The 20,016-nt window shown below is 42.8% G+C and overlaps 1 protein-coding gene across 1 annotated transcript; it reads right to left on the bottom strand.

The window, feature by feature from the left end:
- Positions 1–12,409: 12,409 nt before the first annotated feature.
- Positions 12,410–18,579, bottom strand: GIP (gastric inhibitory polypeptide). Its single transcript, XM_077459794.1, has 5 exons — positions 18,486–18,579; positions 16,668–16,814; positions 14,890–15,024; positions 13,659–13,736; positions 12,410–12,556 (listed from the first exon to the last, which is right to left on the bottom strand). Exons 1-5 carry the CDS (start codon positions 18,560–18,562, stop codon positions 12,547–12,549), a joined length of 447 nt encoding a protein of 148 aa, XP_077315920.1. The 5' UTR covers positions 18,563–18,579; the 3' UTR covers positions 12,410–12,546.
- Positions 18,580–20,016: the final 1,437 nt, after the last annotated feature.

Genomic DNA, 20,016 nt, shown 5'->3' on the forward strand with positions numbered 1-20,016 from the left:
TTGAATGGGCGTCCACTATGATCAAGAAGGTGTGTCCTCTGATCGGACCTGCAAAGTCCAAGTGTAGTCGAAACCAAGGAACCGTGGGCCAAGTCCAGGGCTGGACGCACCCTCGAGGAGGGTCTCTTGCAGTTTGTGCACATCCAGCACAAGCATTCACATATGTTGTGATATCCGAGTCTAAGTTTGGCCACCACACATAGCCTCGGGCCGCAGCCGACCAGTCCCATCTGGAGTGTTTCTCCAAAAGCTTGTTCAACGGAAACAAGGTGTGTGCCAGATCTGGCAGAAATTTGTGGTAATAGTTCAGCAAGCCAAGGTATGATCGCAGCTGCTGGACATTGGTTGGGGCAGGAGCTTTGACTAAGGCATCAACCTTGGCTTCTGTGGTGTGTATACCGTCTGCATCCACAAGGTGGCCACAAAACTCCAATTTCGGCACCATGAATTGGCATTTTGCTAAGTTCACTTTCAGACCCTGCTCTTGGAGTCTTTCCAACACAAGCTCCACGTTTCGCTTGTGTTCCTGGTCCGTCCGTCCCGTGATGAGCATGTCATCTAACAGGCACTGAGTGAAAGGAATGTCCGCCAAAATCTCATCCATCTTCCGTTGCCAAATGGCTGGGGCAGAGGCTACACCAAACACCATCCAATTGTACTCATACAGTCCCTTGTGGGTGTTGATGGTCAGAAACTTGCGGGAAGAAGGATGGACCTCAAACTGTAAATATGCTTGTTTGAGATCAAGCTTGGTGAACTTTTGACCCCCTGCAAGAGAGGCAAAAATGTCATCTACTCTGGGTAGAGGATACTGGTCTATTTCCAGTTGGGAGTTCAGTGCCATGCGGAAATCTCCACAAATGCGCAAGTCCCCATTCGCTTTCTTCACTGGTACAACAGGTGATGCCCACTCGCTGTGCTCTACCTTTGAGATGACACCTTGTTCCTCCAGCCGACTTAGTTCTGCTTCCACTCCTGCTCGGAGTGCGAAAGGTACTGTGCGAGCTTTGAAGAACTTAGGCTGGGCGTTGGGTTTCAGCTTAAGTCTCACACAGTCATGCTTTATTTTCCCCAACTGGTCATCAAAGATCTTTGGGAACCGCTGCTTCAGGGACACCACCCATCCCTCATTATCTCCTAATGGAATTGTCACAGTGTTACAGGGATTTATGGCGATGTCTGGCATACCAAAGTGAGCAATCCAGTCTCTCCCAAAGAGAGGGGGTCCCCCGTTCTCTAGTATATATAATGGCAGTCTCTTTGTCTGACCCTTGTACAATACCTGCACTTTTGCATAACCCAGTGGGTGGAGTATCTGCTTTGAGTATGTCTGCAGTTTGATTGGCGTTGGGCGGACAGTTGTCTGAAGTTGTCTCCATTGTTTCTGAGTGATAACTGAAACTGCTGCTCCTGTGTCTACATCCATCTTTAGTTTCTTTCCCTCAATGGTTACCTCTACAGTCATTGCAGAGGGTGCTGAATGCATATGATGTATGTCTAAACTGTGGAGCACTTCCTCATCCTCTGACTCAGATGCTGATGTATATCTTCCCACCATATAGGTCTTTGTCTTGGGGTTCAGAGGTTGTTTATCTCGCACCTTCTTGCTCTGGCAAACTCGTTTCAGATGTCCTGTTTTACCACAGTTATGACAGGTCTGATCCTTAAAGCGGGAGTCCACCAGGACTCCGCGTTTTTTTTTTTTTAAAAGCCAGCAGCTACAAATACTGCAGCTGCTGACTTTTAAAATAGTGACACTTACCTGTCCAGCGCGCCCGCGATGTCGGCACCCGAAGCCGATCGCTAGGTCGTCTGTCGGGTCCTGCCGCCACCATCTTGGGTATGGGAATCAGGAAATGGAGCCTTTCGGCTTCATTTCCCGGTTCCCTACTGCGCATGCGTGAATTGCGCTGCGCAATAAGGACGCTCCCCGCTGCCTCTGGGAGCTGTGTGTTTCCCAGCAGGCAGCGGGGCACTTGCGGGAAGGGGCGGGCACTTGCGGAAAGGGGCGTAAGTTACGCCCCTTTCCGCAGAGAGCTGTCCCGGAAGTGGGTGCAGTTACCTGGATTATCCAGGTAACTGCACCCCCCTCCCCCCTGAAAGGTGCCGATTGTGGCACCGAAGGGGGGGGGGTTCCGATGAGCGGAAGGTCCACTTTAGGGTGGACCTCCGCTTTAAACCTGCAGACTTTGTGATCATGGTCTGTATTCCCACAACGGTAGCAAGCTGACCCCCGGCTTGGTGGGGGTCTGTATTTCCAGTTTGCAACTGTGGGCTTGACTGCTGTTCTGAAAACTTCTTGTTTCACCTCTTCTCTTCTGCCCTGGGGGTTCAATTCCTCTGTACCTTTCACAGCCATTTCCATCATTGAAGCTATATCAATTGCCTGTTAACAGTCTCTTTTGGCTAGAGTCACAATTCAGTCCCATGACAAACTTATCTCTCAGTGCAGTAGGTAGGTACTCCCCAAAAGAACAGGTAGAGGCTAGTCTGCGAAGGGCGAGCACAAAATGATCCTGGCATGCATGCTGCCAGGATCATCCTTCGTTTTTCTAGACAACACGCCCCGATTCGTAAAATCATCCAGAAACACTGGTCTATCTTAAAAGATGACCAAAAAATTGGAAAGTTGGTCTCAAAATATCCTTCAATTGCTTACAGACGTGCCACCTCTTTCTATGATAAACGAATACAGAGTGAATATAGAGACGAAACAAAACGTACAGGACACTGTTCAATTTTGGGTTCTTTTCCCTGCGGACATTGCTCCACTTGCAAGTACATCAAGCGAGATAAAATCTTCCGCCTCCCTAATGGTCGAACATTTCGCCCGTCTCACTTTGTTAACTGTCAGACACGTGGGGTAGTGTATCTCATGGAGTGTGAGTGTGGAGCATACTACGTGGGGAAAACAAAGTTAGAACTACATAAAAGGATAGCTAAACATACTTACCATATGGAGATTGGCAATTTTTACCTACCCCTTGGACGACATGTGGTTAGTGCACATGGTTATAAGATGCCGGAAATTATTTTCGTCGCTCTTGACCGTATACATATTCCAAATCGAGGAGGAGATTGGAATAAGTCCCTTCTCCAACTTGAACAGAGATGGATCTATAAACTTTTAATGCTACCATCTTTCCAGGGTTAAATGAAGCTATTTCATTTGCCCCATTTTTGAAAGGCTTCACCTCAGGTAAAACACAATAATAGAATAGAATAGATGGAAATTTTTCCTTTTTTCCTATTCTCTATCTTTTTCCTCTAAATACAAATATCCTTTTGTTTGTGTTCTCCTTTCTTTTCCTTTTGCTCTGCCCTAAGATACCACCTATTGTCTTTGAAACAGTTACAAAATTTACGCATCGCACAAATGCAAATTAATACATCGCACATATACAAGTGCTCGTTACTATGTAGGCCTTTTACGGATTATCTAATAAGATAATTATATTGATTGTCTTTACCTATCTACCCCTCTGGTCTTGGTGACCGGGCACATGTGTATGTATGTGATGCAGCTATGAAGTACTTATATGTGATCTCTCCATTATCTCGAATTCTATTTTGTAACGAGTTTGTCATATTATGTACACCTAGAAGTGGATATTTTCCTCATGTATACCCAGATTACCTGTAAAAGACATATTAATTGTTTAATGCCGTTTGTTACACTTTTTGACATATTGTTATGTAATTTTTAAATGTTCTTTATATTTTATGTTAGGAAGCCCGGCTGCCTCTTCCCTTTCCCTCCTCTAGATGGTGCCATTATCGTCAACTTCTTGTTGTTGCATTAGGACGGACTTCTTTAGTATGGCTTCCCGGCCAGAAGAGGGGATTGGCATCAGCGCGCATATGCCCTTCCCCGATCCTCCCCGGGGATGTACGGGTAGGTACCACCCGTCCCTCTGGGATAATATCTGGTCGGCGGCATTCCAGGACAGTATCGGACGCGGTGCCTCATTGCGCACGCGCGTCGTGCGCGTGCGACGTGACGCACCCACGTCACGCCGGTGCGACGCTACTGTGTACCTCTCCGCCATGTTGGGAAGGTCACTTCCGGAACGCCGAGGGGACCACATCCGGTCGGCCATATTGGCGACCATTAGCTGTATGGATAGACAGCTGGGATTACTAAGGGGATGGAAAGCGATTCAGCTGGCGTAATTACGCATGGGGTGCTTATATACCACCCCCCTGCATTTGCAATCTATCTTGCCCTCTGACAGGACACTCATTACACTGATCTTATGTGTGGGGTAAGTCACCGGTCTACTTTAGCGGAACTTCTCTCACTAGTTTATACATAGCTCTGTCTGCAGTAGGTCCATGTTAACCTCTGTTTATTTTCAGACCTAGTGTCACGTACCTTTAAGCAGAGCCCGGAGTGCAGGGAGTGGCCTCTCGTAGACCTCTGACTCGAGAGACCCTGGTAGTGGTGACAGGGGCTCAGGAGCACAGAGGGGCACAAGTGCCTGACTGGATAGCAGGTGGTAGAGGCAGAAGACCGTTGAAGGAGGAGGTGTATTGTAGTCCGGTGTCAGAATGCAGGCAAAGGTGAGATAAGGTTCAGCAGACAGCAGAAGGGTTCCTGTAGTCCAGCAACGGCATACAAGTGATTGCAGGAAGTGACAAACAACGGAGGGGTATTGTAGTCCAACAACGGATGCAGGTGCAATGGATAAGCGGAAGTGGAAGAGTCCAGTAGTCTGCAGCCAGAGGTAGAAGGCTACAAACGCAGAAGGAGTACAGCCAAATATTGCGGAGGACTGGGAGGTGTCCTGTAGTAAAACAGCAAGCAACTTACAGTTGACGGATGGTGTAACAGTCCAGGTCAGGCACAGGCGGGCAGATCAGGTACAGAAACGGAATCCAGAAGAGTAGTCGGGTACAAAGCCAAAGTCGGGGGGGCAGGCAGCAAACAGCAGAGTCGGGAACAAGCCGGGTTCGATACGGATCAGGATACAGGTACAGGTTCAGGTTCAGATACGGATCACCAGGAAGCACAGGAACGCTGTTGATCAGGCAGCAAAGCACTGAAGCATGGCTCCAGTTTAAATAGCGCTATTGGCGCCAATTTGCGTCAAACAGCCGCGCGCGCACCCGCTGATCGCGGTAACGCTCCTGAAACTGGGCAAAAGATCTTATGCGACTTTCGCCGCTCGGACGTCCGTGAGGAGGATCTTCCTGACACCTAGGGCCTTTCACACTCTGCGACAATACAAGACCGAAAGGGACTATTTCGCAATTTTTAAAAAACAACACTTGCTCACTACTTTTATAACATAGCTTTTTTGGGCGTCGTTACTACTGCTGCATTCACTTGATATTATTTATCAGGTATATACACATAGCCAGTGGCGGAATTATAGGGGTCGCTGAGATCGCCAAGGCGACCGGGCCCGTGCTGCAGGGGGGCCTTGGGGGCCCCCCTGTATATCTGAAGGTGCGGGCGGCTGAGACCGAGCTCCCCGATCTTCAGCCAAAGTGTAATCGGCACTGTGCGGGGAGCTCGGAGTCATCACACTGCTTATAACTAAATAGAAAGCAGTGTGTGCTCTTTGTCTCCCCCTACAGTGCAGTACCCGGCAGGAAGAGGTAAGATAAAGCACTGCCGTTTTTGAAAAGACTTTATGTGTGTGTGCATTTGTGTGTGTATGTGCGTGTGTGTGACAGTGTATGTGTGTGTGTATGTGCATGTGTGTGACAGTATGTGTGTGTGTGTATGTGTGTGCATGTGTATGTGCATGTGTGTAGATGGCGAGCAGGTGGGGGGGGGGGGGGCACACTGGCAGCGTTTAATGGCACAGTTGTAGCATTTGAGGGCACAGTGGCTGCAATTGATGGCACAGTGATAGAGTTTGATGGCACAGTGGCAGTATTTGAGGGCACAGTGGCAGCGTTAAATGGGCACAGTGGCTGCAGTTGATGGCACAGTGGCAGTGTTTGATGGCACAGTGGCTGCAATTGATGGCACAGTGGCAGCGTTAAATGGGCACAGTGGCTGCAATTGAGGGCACAGTGGCAGCCTTTGAGGGCACAGTGGCAGTCTTAAATGGGCACGGTGGCAGCGTTAAATGGGCACGGTGGCAGTGTTAAATTGGCACGGTGGCAGTGTTTGATGGCGCGGTGGCAGCTTTTGATGGCACAGTGGCAGCTTTTGATGGCACAGTGGCAGCATTTGGGTACAGTGGCTGCGATTGATTGCACAGTGACTGAATTTGAGGGTACAGTGGCAGTGTTTGACGGCACAGTGGCTGCATTTGATGATTTGGTTTATAAAAAATTTTGTGCCGCCGCTGTTTAGATGTATGTATGCACATTTTATGTATCTGCGTTTAATCCTGCCCCCCCCCCCCCTCCCATATTAGAGCTGGGCAATTTTCTAAAAAAAAAAAAATTTGCTGAAAATTGTAATCGATTTGACCTCTCAACTCAATTCAAGATTCAAATCGATTTTTTTTCCCCAGCCCTACCCCATATGTGTACAATCAGAACTGTTTTTTTTTCTTGCTTGTTCAAAGTAGCAGCAAAAAAAAATGCTATTCCTCTGAAAAGCGTTCTGTGCTCAGATCGCTTTTCAGAGGCATTTGACAGCTGGTAAAGGGGCAATATGTTGCCTCCTGACCACCTGTTTTAATCCCTTAATGTGATTGTAAAGGTTTGCTTTTTTTTTTTTTAATAACAAACATGTTATACTTACCTTCACTGTGCAGCTCGTTTGGCCCCAAACCTGCTCTTCTGGGGTCCCTCGGTGGCTCTCGTGGCTCCTCCTCTTATCAGACAATCCCCTACGAGAATCGCTCTCCCGGGGGGGGGGGGGTGTTACCTTGCAGGCACCCCAGATGCCCGCGTCATTGGATTTTATTAACAGAAGTGGGAGCCAATGGCTGAGCTGCTATCAATCTATCCAATCAGGAGCCGAGAAACCCCAGGCAAAGGAAGAGCACATCTCCACCTGGTAAAGTTCCAGGGCTCAGGTTAGTAAAACGGGGGGGGGGGGGGGGGCTGGGGTTCAGGTGACTGCCAGGTGTTTTTTCACCTTAAAGCGGAGGTCCACCCTAAAGTGGAGCTTCCGCTCATTGGAACCCTCCCCCCCTCCGGCGCCACAATTGGCATTTTTCAGGGGGGAGGGGGGTGCAGGTACCTGTACAGTACAGGTATCTGCACCCACTTCCGGCGTAGATTCTGCAGAAGCTACGCCCCTTTCCGCAGAATCTACGCCCCTTTCCGAAGGTCCCCCGCTGCCTGCTGGGAAACACGCGGATCCCAGAGACAGCGGGGACCATCCTTATTGTGCAGCGCGACTCGCGCATGCGCAGCAGGGAACTGGGAAATGAAGCCGCAAGGCTCCACTTCCTGATTCCCATATCCAAGATGGTGGCGGCAGCACCCGAGAGATGATCGAGAGATCGGCTTCGGGTGCCGACATCGCGGGCGCGCTGGGCGGGTAAGTGTCATTATTTTAAAAGTCAGCAGCTGCAGTATTTGTAGCTGCTGGCTTTAAAAAAAAAAAAAAAAAAACGGCGGACTCCCGTTAAAATGCATAGGATGGATTAAGGTGAAAAAACACGAGGGTTTACAACCCCTTAAATGCATCCTCACTATGCTGGAACTGCATGCAATGCACACAGTTGCAGGGTGGTTGCTGTGCAGCCCCATTCACCTAGGGATGTACTTAAAGGGGGCCCTGACTGGAAAAAGCTTGAGAAACACCGACATAGAGGAACCGGTCTCTTCATTTTCCTCCTGCAGCCGCTGAATGCCTGTGGAAGGGAGAGCTGGAGAAGCGGGGGCAAATGGAGAAATTGGTTCCTTTACATGCAGCCACCCACTTGCAACCGGGCCCTGTTGTTCCGCCACCAAACTCTGAGTAAAGGGCCCTGTCAGGGGGGCCCTTCATGGTTTCTTGCATCGGGGCCCTGAAGGTTCTAGTTACGCCACTGCACATAGCCTTACTCTATACTCACTTGAGTTCCACTGGGTTATGTCTAATCGCCCAGTCCTGTGGGGCTGTGGTGGATTCTGCTATATGGGAAGTTTATTTTTCATTTTTTTATTTTTTTCACCCATCTCAATTCACTTTACCTTTCTCTCTTACACCAGGTGCTGTACCTTGTTATCGTGGTGGCTCTTTTTGGTGTATTCACATTCATGGGTTCTTAATCTCTTTTCGTCTATCCCTTATTCCTGGGCTGCACTTTCATCTTTAATTAGTATGCTTCACTCTAGCACCCACACACTCCTTCCCACTCTGGTGCACTTTGTGTCTCCTTATATGGTGGGGGCACCCCTGTAATAGTGATTCCCCTATATATATATATATATATATATTCCATATTTTTTTTTTTTCTTTTTCCTGTTTACTTCATCATAGGTTGCCCTCCCCTTGGCCCTTGTCTACCTACACCTATACCTTCCTCCATTGTATTCTATATTGGAGGGGGCAATAGGGATGTGATCCCTTGCAAGCCATTTAACTTTTGGACTCCGCTTTCCTGCTCCCCTTATTGGTAGAGCACAGCGACGTATTCCAGCCACACAAGTCTGGGCCCATCTATGAGGGATATGGGAGAAGCGGTGGACTTCACACTTTGAAGAGGACCTCCCATGTGGACTATATAGGTACTTATTTGTAATGTATATCAATTGCTCACTAGCCATGTAATTATGCTGTGTTTGATGTATATTTTGCTTACAGCATACTATCTTCAGTTTATTGCAGTATATTATGTATGGATATATATTTATATTTGTCTTTTTTTCTAGAATAGACAATAAACCTTCTGAAGAAGACCCCCGAGAGGGTCGAAACGCGTAAAGGGTTCATATTATCTATTATCCATTTTTTACTGCAATTATAGCTATAATAGGGTTTAAGTGCTATAAATTTTGTACACATATGTAATACCATACATTTTTATCCACATAGTGGAGTTTTGTCCCTGACCATTGTGTCACTTGTCTAATCCTCTTTTTTTATTAATAAAACTTTGTATTATTAATCATCTGTGTCATGTCGGCGTCTATTATATATATTTACTAGCATTTACAGGTAATATATGCTGTTAAAAACCCCACTCTGGGGATATTCTTTCTTTTTTGTTTTCTATGCACTAGGGGTGATCAGCGCCCTCTGACCCTATATTGGGGTGTTACTGTCCATTTTTTCTAAAAAGAAGGGGTGAATCTCCCTATTGGGGGCTCAGACAGCAATAAAGTTTAACAGGTGTTCTAATCCCTCTCTACTCTATCCAAAACAAAAAAAAGTTTTGCCTTTAGTTATACTTTAAGTTCAAGTTTCCGTTCTGCCTCTAGGATAGGATATAAATTAAGATCTCCCCAGTGGGACATAAAGTAAATTTCCCACTTTATTCAAAAGAATACAAAATAGCTACAGATGGCTGTCAGGTGAAAAATGTTGCCGTTGGACCTTACAATGTAAAAAACTGCCCTGTTGGAGTGCAACTGCCCTGTTAGATACCCCATTATTGGGCAGATACTACTCCACTGAGAAACTGCTATGTAAGAGACTTCCATTGTGAGACTGCACTGTTAGGCCTCTTTCACACAGAAAAAGGAGGGGTGAAAAAAACAGGGAGGTTGGGCCTCGGGTTTTTCTGACCACCTAATTTCTACCAAACAGCCAGAGGGGGCTGTTCACATGGTGCAATGCTTTTTGCCGCAGCAATTTATTGTGGCATGTTGAGTTGACTGGCAACACCACTTGTCGAACTTTGAAGGCATGGTTGTGGCACATTAGTCCCATAAAAAAAATAAAATAAAGAAAACAAAATTACAAAATCCATCATGGATTGTTTTTCAAAGAATTGAAATAGTTTAAACCTAGTCTTAAAATGAGGCTGCCTCATTTGATAAAGACTATACTTCAGAGAAAGAATTTTACAAAAAGACTGCTCGTAAGGAAAAGATTATCCTGCTAAAAAGAGGCTTTCAGTAAAATGTAATGCAGCTTTTAGGCATTAGGGTGAGTTTCTTATAGGTACAAAAAATATAAATAATATGTTCTGTCATTCTCTGGCTATCTGAAACTATTCTGACTAACTAGCACAGGCTTTCCTAACCTTTTCCACGTGGAGGAACTCTTGAAATAACTTTCTGGTGTCAGGGAACCTCTTCTATAGTTTACTAAATCTATAACTTATGGTACTTTAGTGTGAAAAGTATGTAAAGAGAGAGAGGAAGTGGAGGGTGAGAGGGTGTGGGGGATAAATATGGACACGGTGGAGAGGGTAGGGTGTAGTAGAGTCAAAAAGGTCACTCAGGTTGTGTAGGTGTGTTGAGATATGCATCAGTGTAGACAAAGTATTGCCAGGGTCGCCATGTTGGCTTGAAGGACTCTTCTGTATTGTGCAGAGTAGCGGTCACTGACTTTGGGGAACCAAAGAGATTTAGTTGGAGGGCAGGTTTGGTTCCATCGAAGTGGGATACAGGCCTTCGCCGCAGTTGAATAGTCAAAGAGCACTTATATTTCCTTATGTCTCTCCAACAGGTGTAAAAGTCATGCTGCTGGATTATCATATAGGTCAACTGATGTGAGCAGTTTGATAGTGCTAGTCACTTCCTGACAAAAGGATTGTATTTTCAAGCATTGCCAAAATATATGAAGCATTGTACCCCTATCTCCTCCGCATCTTCAACAGTCACTCAATACTTGGGTATAGATTTTGCCGGGGGTGATTGGGATCTTATAACACCTCATGAGGATCTTGTACCCGGTCATCCTGAAGCCTGGTGGCAATGGAGGACTTTTGAGCAAAATGGAGGAAGAATCCTTCCCCTTTGCTGGCCTATAAATTAAATCCCCAAGTCAGATTCCCATTTTGATAGGAAGGGTGGGGTACAGTCAGGTTCTGGCTTAACCAGAAAAGTAATGTGCCTTAAATTTGAGGTCAGTGGAAGATAACCCCCCTTACATTAATGGTCAATGGGAAGAATGCTTCTTAAATTGATGGTCAGTGGGAAGACTGCTCCTTCAATTGGTGGTCAATAGGAAGAATGGCCTCATTTACATTGGTGGTCAGTGGGAAGAACACGTCTTAAATTAGTGGTCAGTGAGAAGAACTTCTCCCCTTATGTTGGTGGGCAATAGGAAGAATGTTCTTTAAATTAGAGGTCAATGGGAGCAACCCTTTCTAAGCCCTTGTACACACGGTCGGAGAATCCGTCGGAATGTGTCCTATCAGACCGTGTCGTCGGATAATCCGACTGTGTGTGGTATGCATTGGACTGATTCCGTCCGAATATCCATCGGACCCAATTTTCCAACATGTTGGAAATATTTCCTGACCAACTGGTTTGATCGGACATACTCCGATCATGTGTAGCGAATTTTGATCGGACCAAGTGCCACGCATGCTCAGATCAAATTCCTACATCAAAGCTATTGGCTACTAGTCTGAATGTAGTCCCATCGTAACGGAATTACGTCATGACGTTCTGAAAGATCTGATTTTTTGACAACTTAGTCCGACCGTGTGTATGCAAAATCCGATGGATTTGGTTGGCAGAATCTCCGACCGTGTGCACAGGGGCTAAGTTTTGTGGTCAGTGGGAAGAATGTTCCATACATTGGCAGTTAGTGAAAGCATTGCCTGTAACAGATAGCTAAAAGATCATTAGTGGAAGGGTTACTTAGCTAAGAATTAGAATTTTCTCGTTGCTCAAGAAGCTCCTAGCAACCTCTAGAGCAGACTCTCTCAACCAGTAAGTAGGGTATTCTTTCCAATGTCCACAAATTTAAGAGGTATTTTTTCCAATGCCCATTACGATAATGTACTATGAGCTGCAGGATTTCCCTAAGACCAAAACGTTATTTGAAGGGTTCCTACATGTTGAAAAGATTGTGAAAGGCTGCTCTAGAGGAACCCTGGCTGACAAAAGCTACACTAGCATTGGAGGGGGTTGAGTGTGGCAGAGCTAGGCCTAAATGAACTAGTTGCAAAACACAAATGGGTATGGTGGATCATACAACTCAAACATATCAAACAGCAGACTATCTTCTGTGGCAGTACAACACATATTGTTTTGGCAACTTTTATTCACAGCAGTAGTCACAATTTATAGATACATCTGCTAGTTTATTCTTAGTAGCTAGGAATTTCTAATAGACAGCTATTTCAATAGTGTAATTTAGTCTCTAGTAACATGGCACCTACGATATTGCTGTATTTCTGGTTAGACTGCTCCTCTGATATTTTGGCTTCTCTGCTAATATAACATAGCATATTTTGACTAATATACAAAATGGCCACCAAAGACTTTGTAGATGTTTGGTACTTTTGTAATGCAACGAGTTACTGTGTTATACCACTTACCAGGTAACATTTTGTAGTGTTGTCCCCCCTTATGCTATATTTTACAGAAACAGGACAGAATGCACTTTGTTACTCATGTACTTATTTTATTGTTTGCAGTTTACATACATATATAAATCTTGTCACTGTAAAGGCTTCAAACATTAACACAGCCTATCGAGTCAGAAATACTGATGTCTGATGTAGAAGATGTCATAAACAATTATGAGAACCTGTAAGAATAAAAAGAATAATTATTGTTTTAGAAATCGCCTTTCTGCATTACTTTGATAAGATCCTCACATTGACTGTCTCCAAATCCAAGCATAGAAGTGTACTAAAGAGACGAATAAATGGGTCTAATATTTGCGCCCCAGATGATTAGCACCCTAATTTAACAATGGATTAAATCCAAGGATCTCCTTGCTTTATGCTTATTACTATAATTAGAGAAGATTACAATGGAGTCATCAGAAGCGTGTGCGGAAATTCCATACAATAATATTGTGAGATCTAGAATAGTGCGACATCTTTGAGTCTGAGCTTGGCCAACTGAATACTAAGGAGTGACATTAATGACTACTGATGCTGTTGACGTGCAATATAAGGGACACTGCTATTTCTGTAGTTTTCCATTTTCATGGGTTTGGTTACTTTCTGCCTAACTTTCATGTTCTAGATCAGGGGTCTCCAAACTTTCTAGAAAAAGGACCAGTTTATTGTCCCCCAGACTGTAGGGGGACCAGACTGTGGGCAGCAGCAGGGGAAAATGTCCTGGCATCAGTGGGAGTAAACAGTGCCCCATCTTTGATTTTAGAAGGAGGAATAGTACCCAAGCTTTGGTGTTAGCGGGAGGAATAGTGCCCCATTGTTGGTGTCAGTGGGAGAAATAATTCCCCATTGTTGATGTCAGTGGCAGGAATTCTTGGTGTCAGTAGAAGGAATAGTGTGGCTCATTATCAGCAGGAGGAATAGTGCCCTAAGGGCCTGATAAAGGTAAGCATAGGACTGCAGTTTGGAGACCACTGTTCGAGATCATTGAACGTTATCACTTCATATTAGATCGTTTTTTCACTGCGATAGCGGATCTAGCTATTGAGCGGATCTAGCTATTGACCATTGGACAAAAAAAACAGCTTGAAATGGTTTTTTTTTTTGCCTATTCCCTGCTCTGTCCAAAACAAACAAAAAAAAAAACTTTGATTGTAGATACACTTTAATTATTAAAAGTACAAACAATCCAACTACTTCAAATTCTATGCAAAGTATTGTTTAGCTCTGTTTTTGGTTTTAGTCAGTAGATCCATTTAGAAAATTTGTAGGAATAAAACTTACCTAGCTTTGCACAAATCCATTGCCATGAGTATATCTATGGTCTCCTGGCATATTTTTACTTTAGCATCATCATGGAAGCTGCAATTGATCATAAAAAACAGTTAATACTATAATAAGAGATTTAATAAAATAGTAATGGTTTTATTTATAAAAAGAGTACACATTCCTAATAAACAATGGAAAAGAAGCTGCATGACATTTAGTGTTTTACACTGTACAATGAGGTGGTCTTTAGAGAATAATATAAAGTATATTATGTTTTTAGTCTTTATCTACAAGAAGGGTTTGAGAGGGTTTGTATGAACGGAAACTGGTTATGTTAGTTGAATGAAAAATGTATTAGGTGAATAATATCTTGCTCTATTTTTTAATGTATATTGTCACTGCAGGGCAGTGGCATCACGACTCATGGCCTTGCCTTGCGATGACCATCCATGTTGGTAATCCTTAGACCAGGGGTCTCAAATTGGCGGCCCTCCAGCTGTTGCAGGACTACAAGTCCCATGACGCATTGCGAGGCTCACAGTTACAAGCATGACTCCTACAGGCAGAGGCATGATGGGACTTGTAGTTCCGCAACAGCTGGAGGGCCGCCAGTTTGAAACCCCTGCCTTAGACACTATTACTGGGCATTTGAGAACATAATGAAGCTCTTATGAGCTCTCAATAGGAACACAGTCAAAACTATGAACTCTGTAACCCCTTTTGATATGCCACTGTGTTGGACTTGTTACCCCGAAAACCATTGATAGGATCAGGATTTTTTTCACCCTAATATGAGCATAAATTCTTCTAGATTAACAATGTAGATGAAAGCCTTACTACATTACAACTTACCCATCTTTAGATGACTTTATATAATGTGGGTGCTAATGCACTTGAAAACGATGGAGTTGCAGGTTTAGGTTGTTAATGCATTGAGGAAGATTCCCTTTTTACCTATCCATTACTGCTTTGATATTAAAGAGGCAGAATTGAATGATTGTACAGACCTATATAAGTAGGTGCATGAGGAGGTTGATTTACTGAAACTGGAGAGTGAAGAATCTGGTGCAGCTCTGCATAGAAGCCAATCAGTTTCCATTCAATTTTGTACTCTCCAGTTTTAGTGGATTAGCCCCATTGAGAACATAACACCTTCATTCTGAATGATCACATCATGGATAATAGTGATTTTGAAGTGTGCCTACAGCATGTTTACAAATGTCTGGATATATGTTTTCAGAATTACCTGTTTAGTTGGTTCTGATTCTGTAGCCATGTTGTGAAGTCCTTGTTCACTTCAAATTGGTCCATTGTGTCTCTGATCATGTTGAGATCAGGAAGCTGGAATTCAGCTTGCCTCTTGGTGGTATCCAAAATATTTCTACACAAGAAACAATTGTAAGAGTTATTGCTTCTCTAGGTGAAATTCAGCCGTAAGACGAATATTGGGGAAGGGGTTTCTATCTCTGTTACCACAAAATATAAAATAGTGTATTTCTTCAGTGTTAATTAAGCTAGCATCTGAAATAAATCCCAAGAAGGAAAACATTTACACACTTGTTCTAAATATTCCATATTAGCAAAAATTGTGTCAGCTGTAATCGACAGTCAGATGTGAATGCCTGTTCTGACTTTTTATAATGTCTACAATCATATAATTTGCCTTTAACTTCACGTTTTGGGGTGCCTACTAGTACATCATGAACAAAAATACTTAAAAGCAGAAGTACAACATTTACAATAAAAAAAACAAAAAAACATTGCCATGGTATGTCAAGAATATAAAATAACTCCCATCTTCTCCAGAGCTGACCCCTCCAAGGGCCTGTTCACCAATGTCACCTGGCCCTTGGCTTTGGGGGTTTCTATATCCTTTCTATCCTCCATCAGATAAATTACTTTTTAAAGTGGAGCTAAACTCCAGTTTTGGGATCTCTGAGTCACTTCCTAGTCTTCTCTCCATGCCTCTTCAGGGTATGGTGTCTTTTCTGTTTATCCTTTGGGTAGCCACTGGTTATGACATTTCTGCACATGCACCATTCTTCATTCTTGGCATTCTACCAATGCTAGGAATCAGCCAGAAGTGTGGGGTAAGATGCTTTTTATTTCCAAAGGCTTACTAAGTTTCTTCTAACAAACTCTACCTACTAGCTTTTTTTTCTGATTAAGTTCTGCAACAAAACATTAATCACAGTTAAAGTTGCTACATGGCTTTAATGATCATTTATCTTTGTTGATCGGTTGACTGTTACACTCATAATATATAGCAAAGGAAGACCTCTACCTATGCCACATCCAAATTAAATTATCAGAAAGGAAAGGGGTGTGCTGGGATATACCCTGCTGTTGCTGGACTTTATTGGCATGACCTGAGACCAAACACACTTTTGAATTAAAAAAATTTATAATTTTATATATAACATTTTAAAATTTCAATGCCTCTGTCTTTCCGCCATATGTTGATATAAGTGCGATAGGGCTATACGATGGTTTTTTTATGCAAAGTCCTAAATGCAATGTATGTCAATTGTGCTAATGTTATAATCATATTACACCATACAGAATATGATACCTAACCTATGGGTTCTGAAGAAGCTACGCAATCCAGCGAAATGCGTTGACCCTTGGAGGGTATGATTACGTAATACACCTCAAGTTTGTGATATATGTACAATAGAAGGTGTTATAAGCTGTTTTGTGTATCATATTACATTACTTTGCTCTGATGTGTTCACAATAGAATACAACAGAGATTATTTTTTTTAAATTCCTCTTGAAATTTTAAAATATTATAAATAAAATAGACATAATCCTTTATTCAAAAGTGTGTTTGGTCTCATGTCATGCCAGTAAAGTCCAGCAACAGCGGGATATATCCTAGCACACCCCTTCCTTATAATAAATGTTTAGACCAGAAAAATTATATTTTGTATTTTTTTTTATATAGATATTTTTGTGTTTATAAATTTAAACTCATGTGATATATTATAGACACTGTGCTCAAATCATGTGTACTTAACATACTGGCTTTTCTTCTCTCTTCTGCCCAGCAACCAGTCTACAAAGTTCTTTTTGAGCATGTTATCGACTGATCTGCTATAGTCACTGGCAAGGGTGGCTTCGGAGTAACGTCTCTGCATGGGCTGAGCATCCTCACTGCTTGCTGGGGATCTGAAAAGGGATAGAGAAAGGGACATAATCATCTTAAAAGGTAAATAAAAATGTAATGCACCCAAAAAAAATTCATTAGATTACCTTTTTTTTTTTTTTTTTTTTTTTTTTTTTTGCTTTCGGTTCATGTAAGCTGCATCTCTGATAGATGAATATACTTATGTCATTGAAATAGGAAAGGGGCTGGACATTTATTATGTTGTTTTTATCTGCTGGTAATGTACAAATGTGAATGGGCACAATGTTGTCTAAATACTTATTACATTAATGCAATAATCATTATTAAATCTATATAATTAAATTATGCTTTTAGTATGATATTGTTAACAAATGTGTTTTAATGCTAATTTTAAGCATCAAGGTCTGTTGACTAAGCCATGGAAAACAACAACATGATAAGCAAAATGTAATGACCAGAGAAGCCATTAAAATCTCAGAGTACTTTATTCAAGTTAGTTAAGATATAATTTCTGATTGGTTGCTCTCAGCTACTGTATTTTGGATATCATCATAATAGTTGAATTAGCCTGATGGTGATACTTGTGACCGTTTACTTTACTCTATTCTTCTATAAGACCCCTTTCACACCGAGGGCGTTTTGCAGGCGCTATAGCGTTAGACATTTCGCCTGCAATCCGCCCTCAAACTGCTGCACCATTGTCTCCAGTGTGAAAGCCTCAGGGCTTTCACACCAGAGCGGTGCGCTGGCAGGGCCTCAGGAAAAGTACTGCCAGCAGCTTCTTTGGAAATCAATGGGGCAGCGCTGCAATACCGCTGGCAAAGCGCCACTATTGTTGCATATTGTGGGCGGTTTTAACCCTTTCTCGGCCGCTAGCAGGGGGTAAAAGCGCCCCGCTAGCGGCCAAAATGCGCTGCAAATCCGACGATAAAATGCCAATAAAAATAGCGGCGTTTTACCGTCGACGCTATGGGCGCGGCAGTGTGAAAGGGGTCTAACAATGTTTATCAGCTCCAGTCTACAAGTACGTCCAAGAGGCCAGGTTTTGAGGATCTCCTACACTAAGAGCTTTTCCGATCCAGAGGTATAGGTTAGATCACCTGGACAAGATTAGGAAAATCCTGAAAACATAACCTGTTTAGGGTGCTTGAGGAATGGGGTAAATATATACTATAAGCTGAAAATTTTTCTGCTCTTCCTAATGTTGTGGTGCTAATAGCCTTCACATCAAAAGCAAAATGCTTTATTATTTATTCATAAATAAAATTATTTTTTCAAATTCCTAATCTGTTTGTCCAGTCTGATTAGGTCTTGGATTCTTGGACCAAGGGTGGTAGACATGTAATTGCTCATATTATGTCCCTACATGCAGGCAGATGTGATTATTTTACAACAGATATCCCATTCCGTGTATTTAGTATCCAAGAAAATATTCAACGAATGGTGGAAGTTCATTATTGCCTATATGTTGTTCAAACATGACCAATATACTTCAAATTAAATTTGCTACTATCACTATCTATGGATGCATTTATTTACCTTCCCCTTTTTCTTTAGGAACCATTTGAATTAAGTCATTTTTCTAGTACAGCAGTACAATGAAAGGAAGACTTTCATTGGTTGTTACAAGCAATACATACAACCTCTCGTTACAATGAAATCAGACCATCATGTTTAATAATTATACAATGGAATTAGAACGTCTCTGTTACCTTATATTAGTTTCTTCCCCTTTTGCAGTATTGATGACTAATATAGTGAAGAAGAGGGCAAAATATTTTGGAATCATCTTCTTTTTTTTGTCAGCTGTAAAAAAAACAAAAGTAATAATAATAATAATAAAAATAAAAAAGTGAGAACGAGTTTACCTTCTTTTATATATTAATTGGTAAAGATGAGCTTGTTTCTTATTCTTCAAAGCATTTTATATAATTGGGTTACCAAATTTAAATGTTTTCCTATTGATCATCTTTCCTCTTCAGCCTATTTTCTTAAAGTAGTATTGGTCCTAGGGGATCAGTAGAGTTAAGCACAGACATCTGTGAACTTATTCAATGCTAGAGCACAGGGAGCATATCTCTAGGCGTAAAATGCGGTCCCCTTTACAAGCAATTCAAATCAATCTGATTGATTTTTTGGCCAACTCTTACTGAATAAGCCCGTTGGATCTTTTTAATGTACATTTTTACTTTTATACTAAAAACTCTGTATGGGTTCCCTCCACAACCAATGTATTTAGTATACCTAAAGACTGACCTCAGATACAACGGAGACCTGCTTTACCCTGCCTGGCCCTCTGCTGCGCTCCTTCTGTGGCATGTGTTCCTACTGGGATTGCAGAGATCTTGTTACCGGAGTGTGTGACAGATGTAAGAAGCTGTTTGATAGCTTAACTCTCTAGCAACTACTAAAACCTGAAATATAAATTTTAGTTGATGTGACTCTTTGAAGTGCAGGGGTACTTTCATACTAAATGTTCTGTACAGGTTTGGGATCTCCTATTCATCTCTACAGAATTTGTAGTTGCGCCTATAAACTGCAACACACGTGTCTGTGGGAGAAAGGATAACTGTCCAGCGGAGTGTTTTTATTAAATGGAGTATCTTAAAGGGATTCTAAAGGGTTTTACCTTAATGAATTCTCTGCATTAGAGTAAAAATCCTTCTGTTATTAGGATCCCCTCCATACTTTGCTGAGCCAGAACTCAACCAAGTGCTGTGGTTGAGAGCTGTGGAAAGGAAGGGGGTCCTCACAGGACAGAGAGGCAGCAGCGGGAGCGGTGGGCTTTGGCTGCTGTTAATAAAATCCTGTAACAAGGTATGGGGGGGGGGGGTGCGGCCAAGAAAGCTGTCTGTGTTTACGGATGCAGGCAGCATGGCTCGAGATTGAGCCTGCATGAGGCTTGCAGCTTGCTGTGGGAACACTCACCGAAAGAGGAGGGTCCAGGAGCACCGGTGGGAGACCCCAGAAGTGGAGGATCCATTGCACAGTGCAGGTTAGTATGACATGTTTATTATTTAAAAAAAAAAAAAGCTTTAGAGTCACTTAAAACAATCGGTCCTTTCAAGCCATAAACCAGCTATACCCAGTGCAAATTAGTGTTGCAAAATAGAACTTTGTAGCTTACTGCAGCTATTTGGCTTTCACCTTGAATTTTCTAACCTTTTCACTAAAAAGCAATAATATTTTACTATCTTTTTTTTACCCCTCTTCCCCTTCTATTAGTTGTTAGAATAAAGAATG

This window comes from Lithobates pipiens, unplaced genomic scaffold (assembly GCF_037356315.1).
Source record: "Lithobates pipiens isolate NorthernLeopardFrog02 unplaced genomic scaffold, aLitPip1_a1.2 Scaffold_28, whole genome shotgun sequence".
Taxonomy (NCBI): domain Eukaryota; kingdom Metazoa; phylum Chordata; class Amphibia; order Anura; family Ranidae; genus Lithobates; species Lithobates pipiens.

Bases quoted from the DNA above. Each gene is read 5' to 3' on its own strand.
- GIP (XM_077459794.1), bottom strand. From the start codon at position 18,562: ATGATTCCAAAATATTTTGCCCTCTTCTTCACTATATTAGTCATCAAT. The intron at 16,815-18,485 runs GTAACAGAGACG...ATCCCTTTTCAG, and splicing joins GGGGAAGAAACTAATATAAG to ATCCCCAGCAAGCAGTGAGG. The intron at 15,025-16,667 runs GTATGTTAAGTA...TTTCTTGTGTAG, and splicing joins AGAAGAGAGAAGAAAAGCCA to AAATATTTTGGATACCACCA.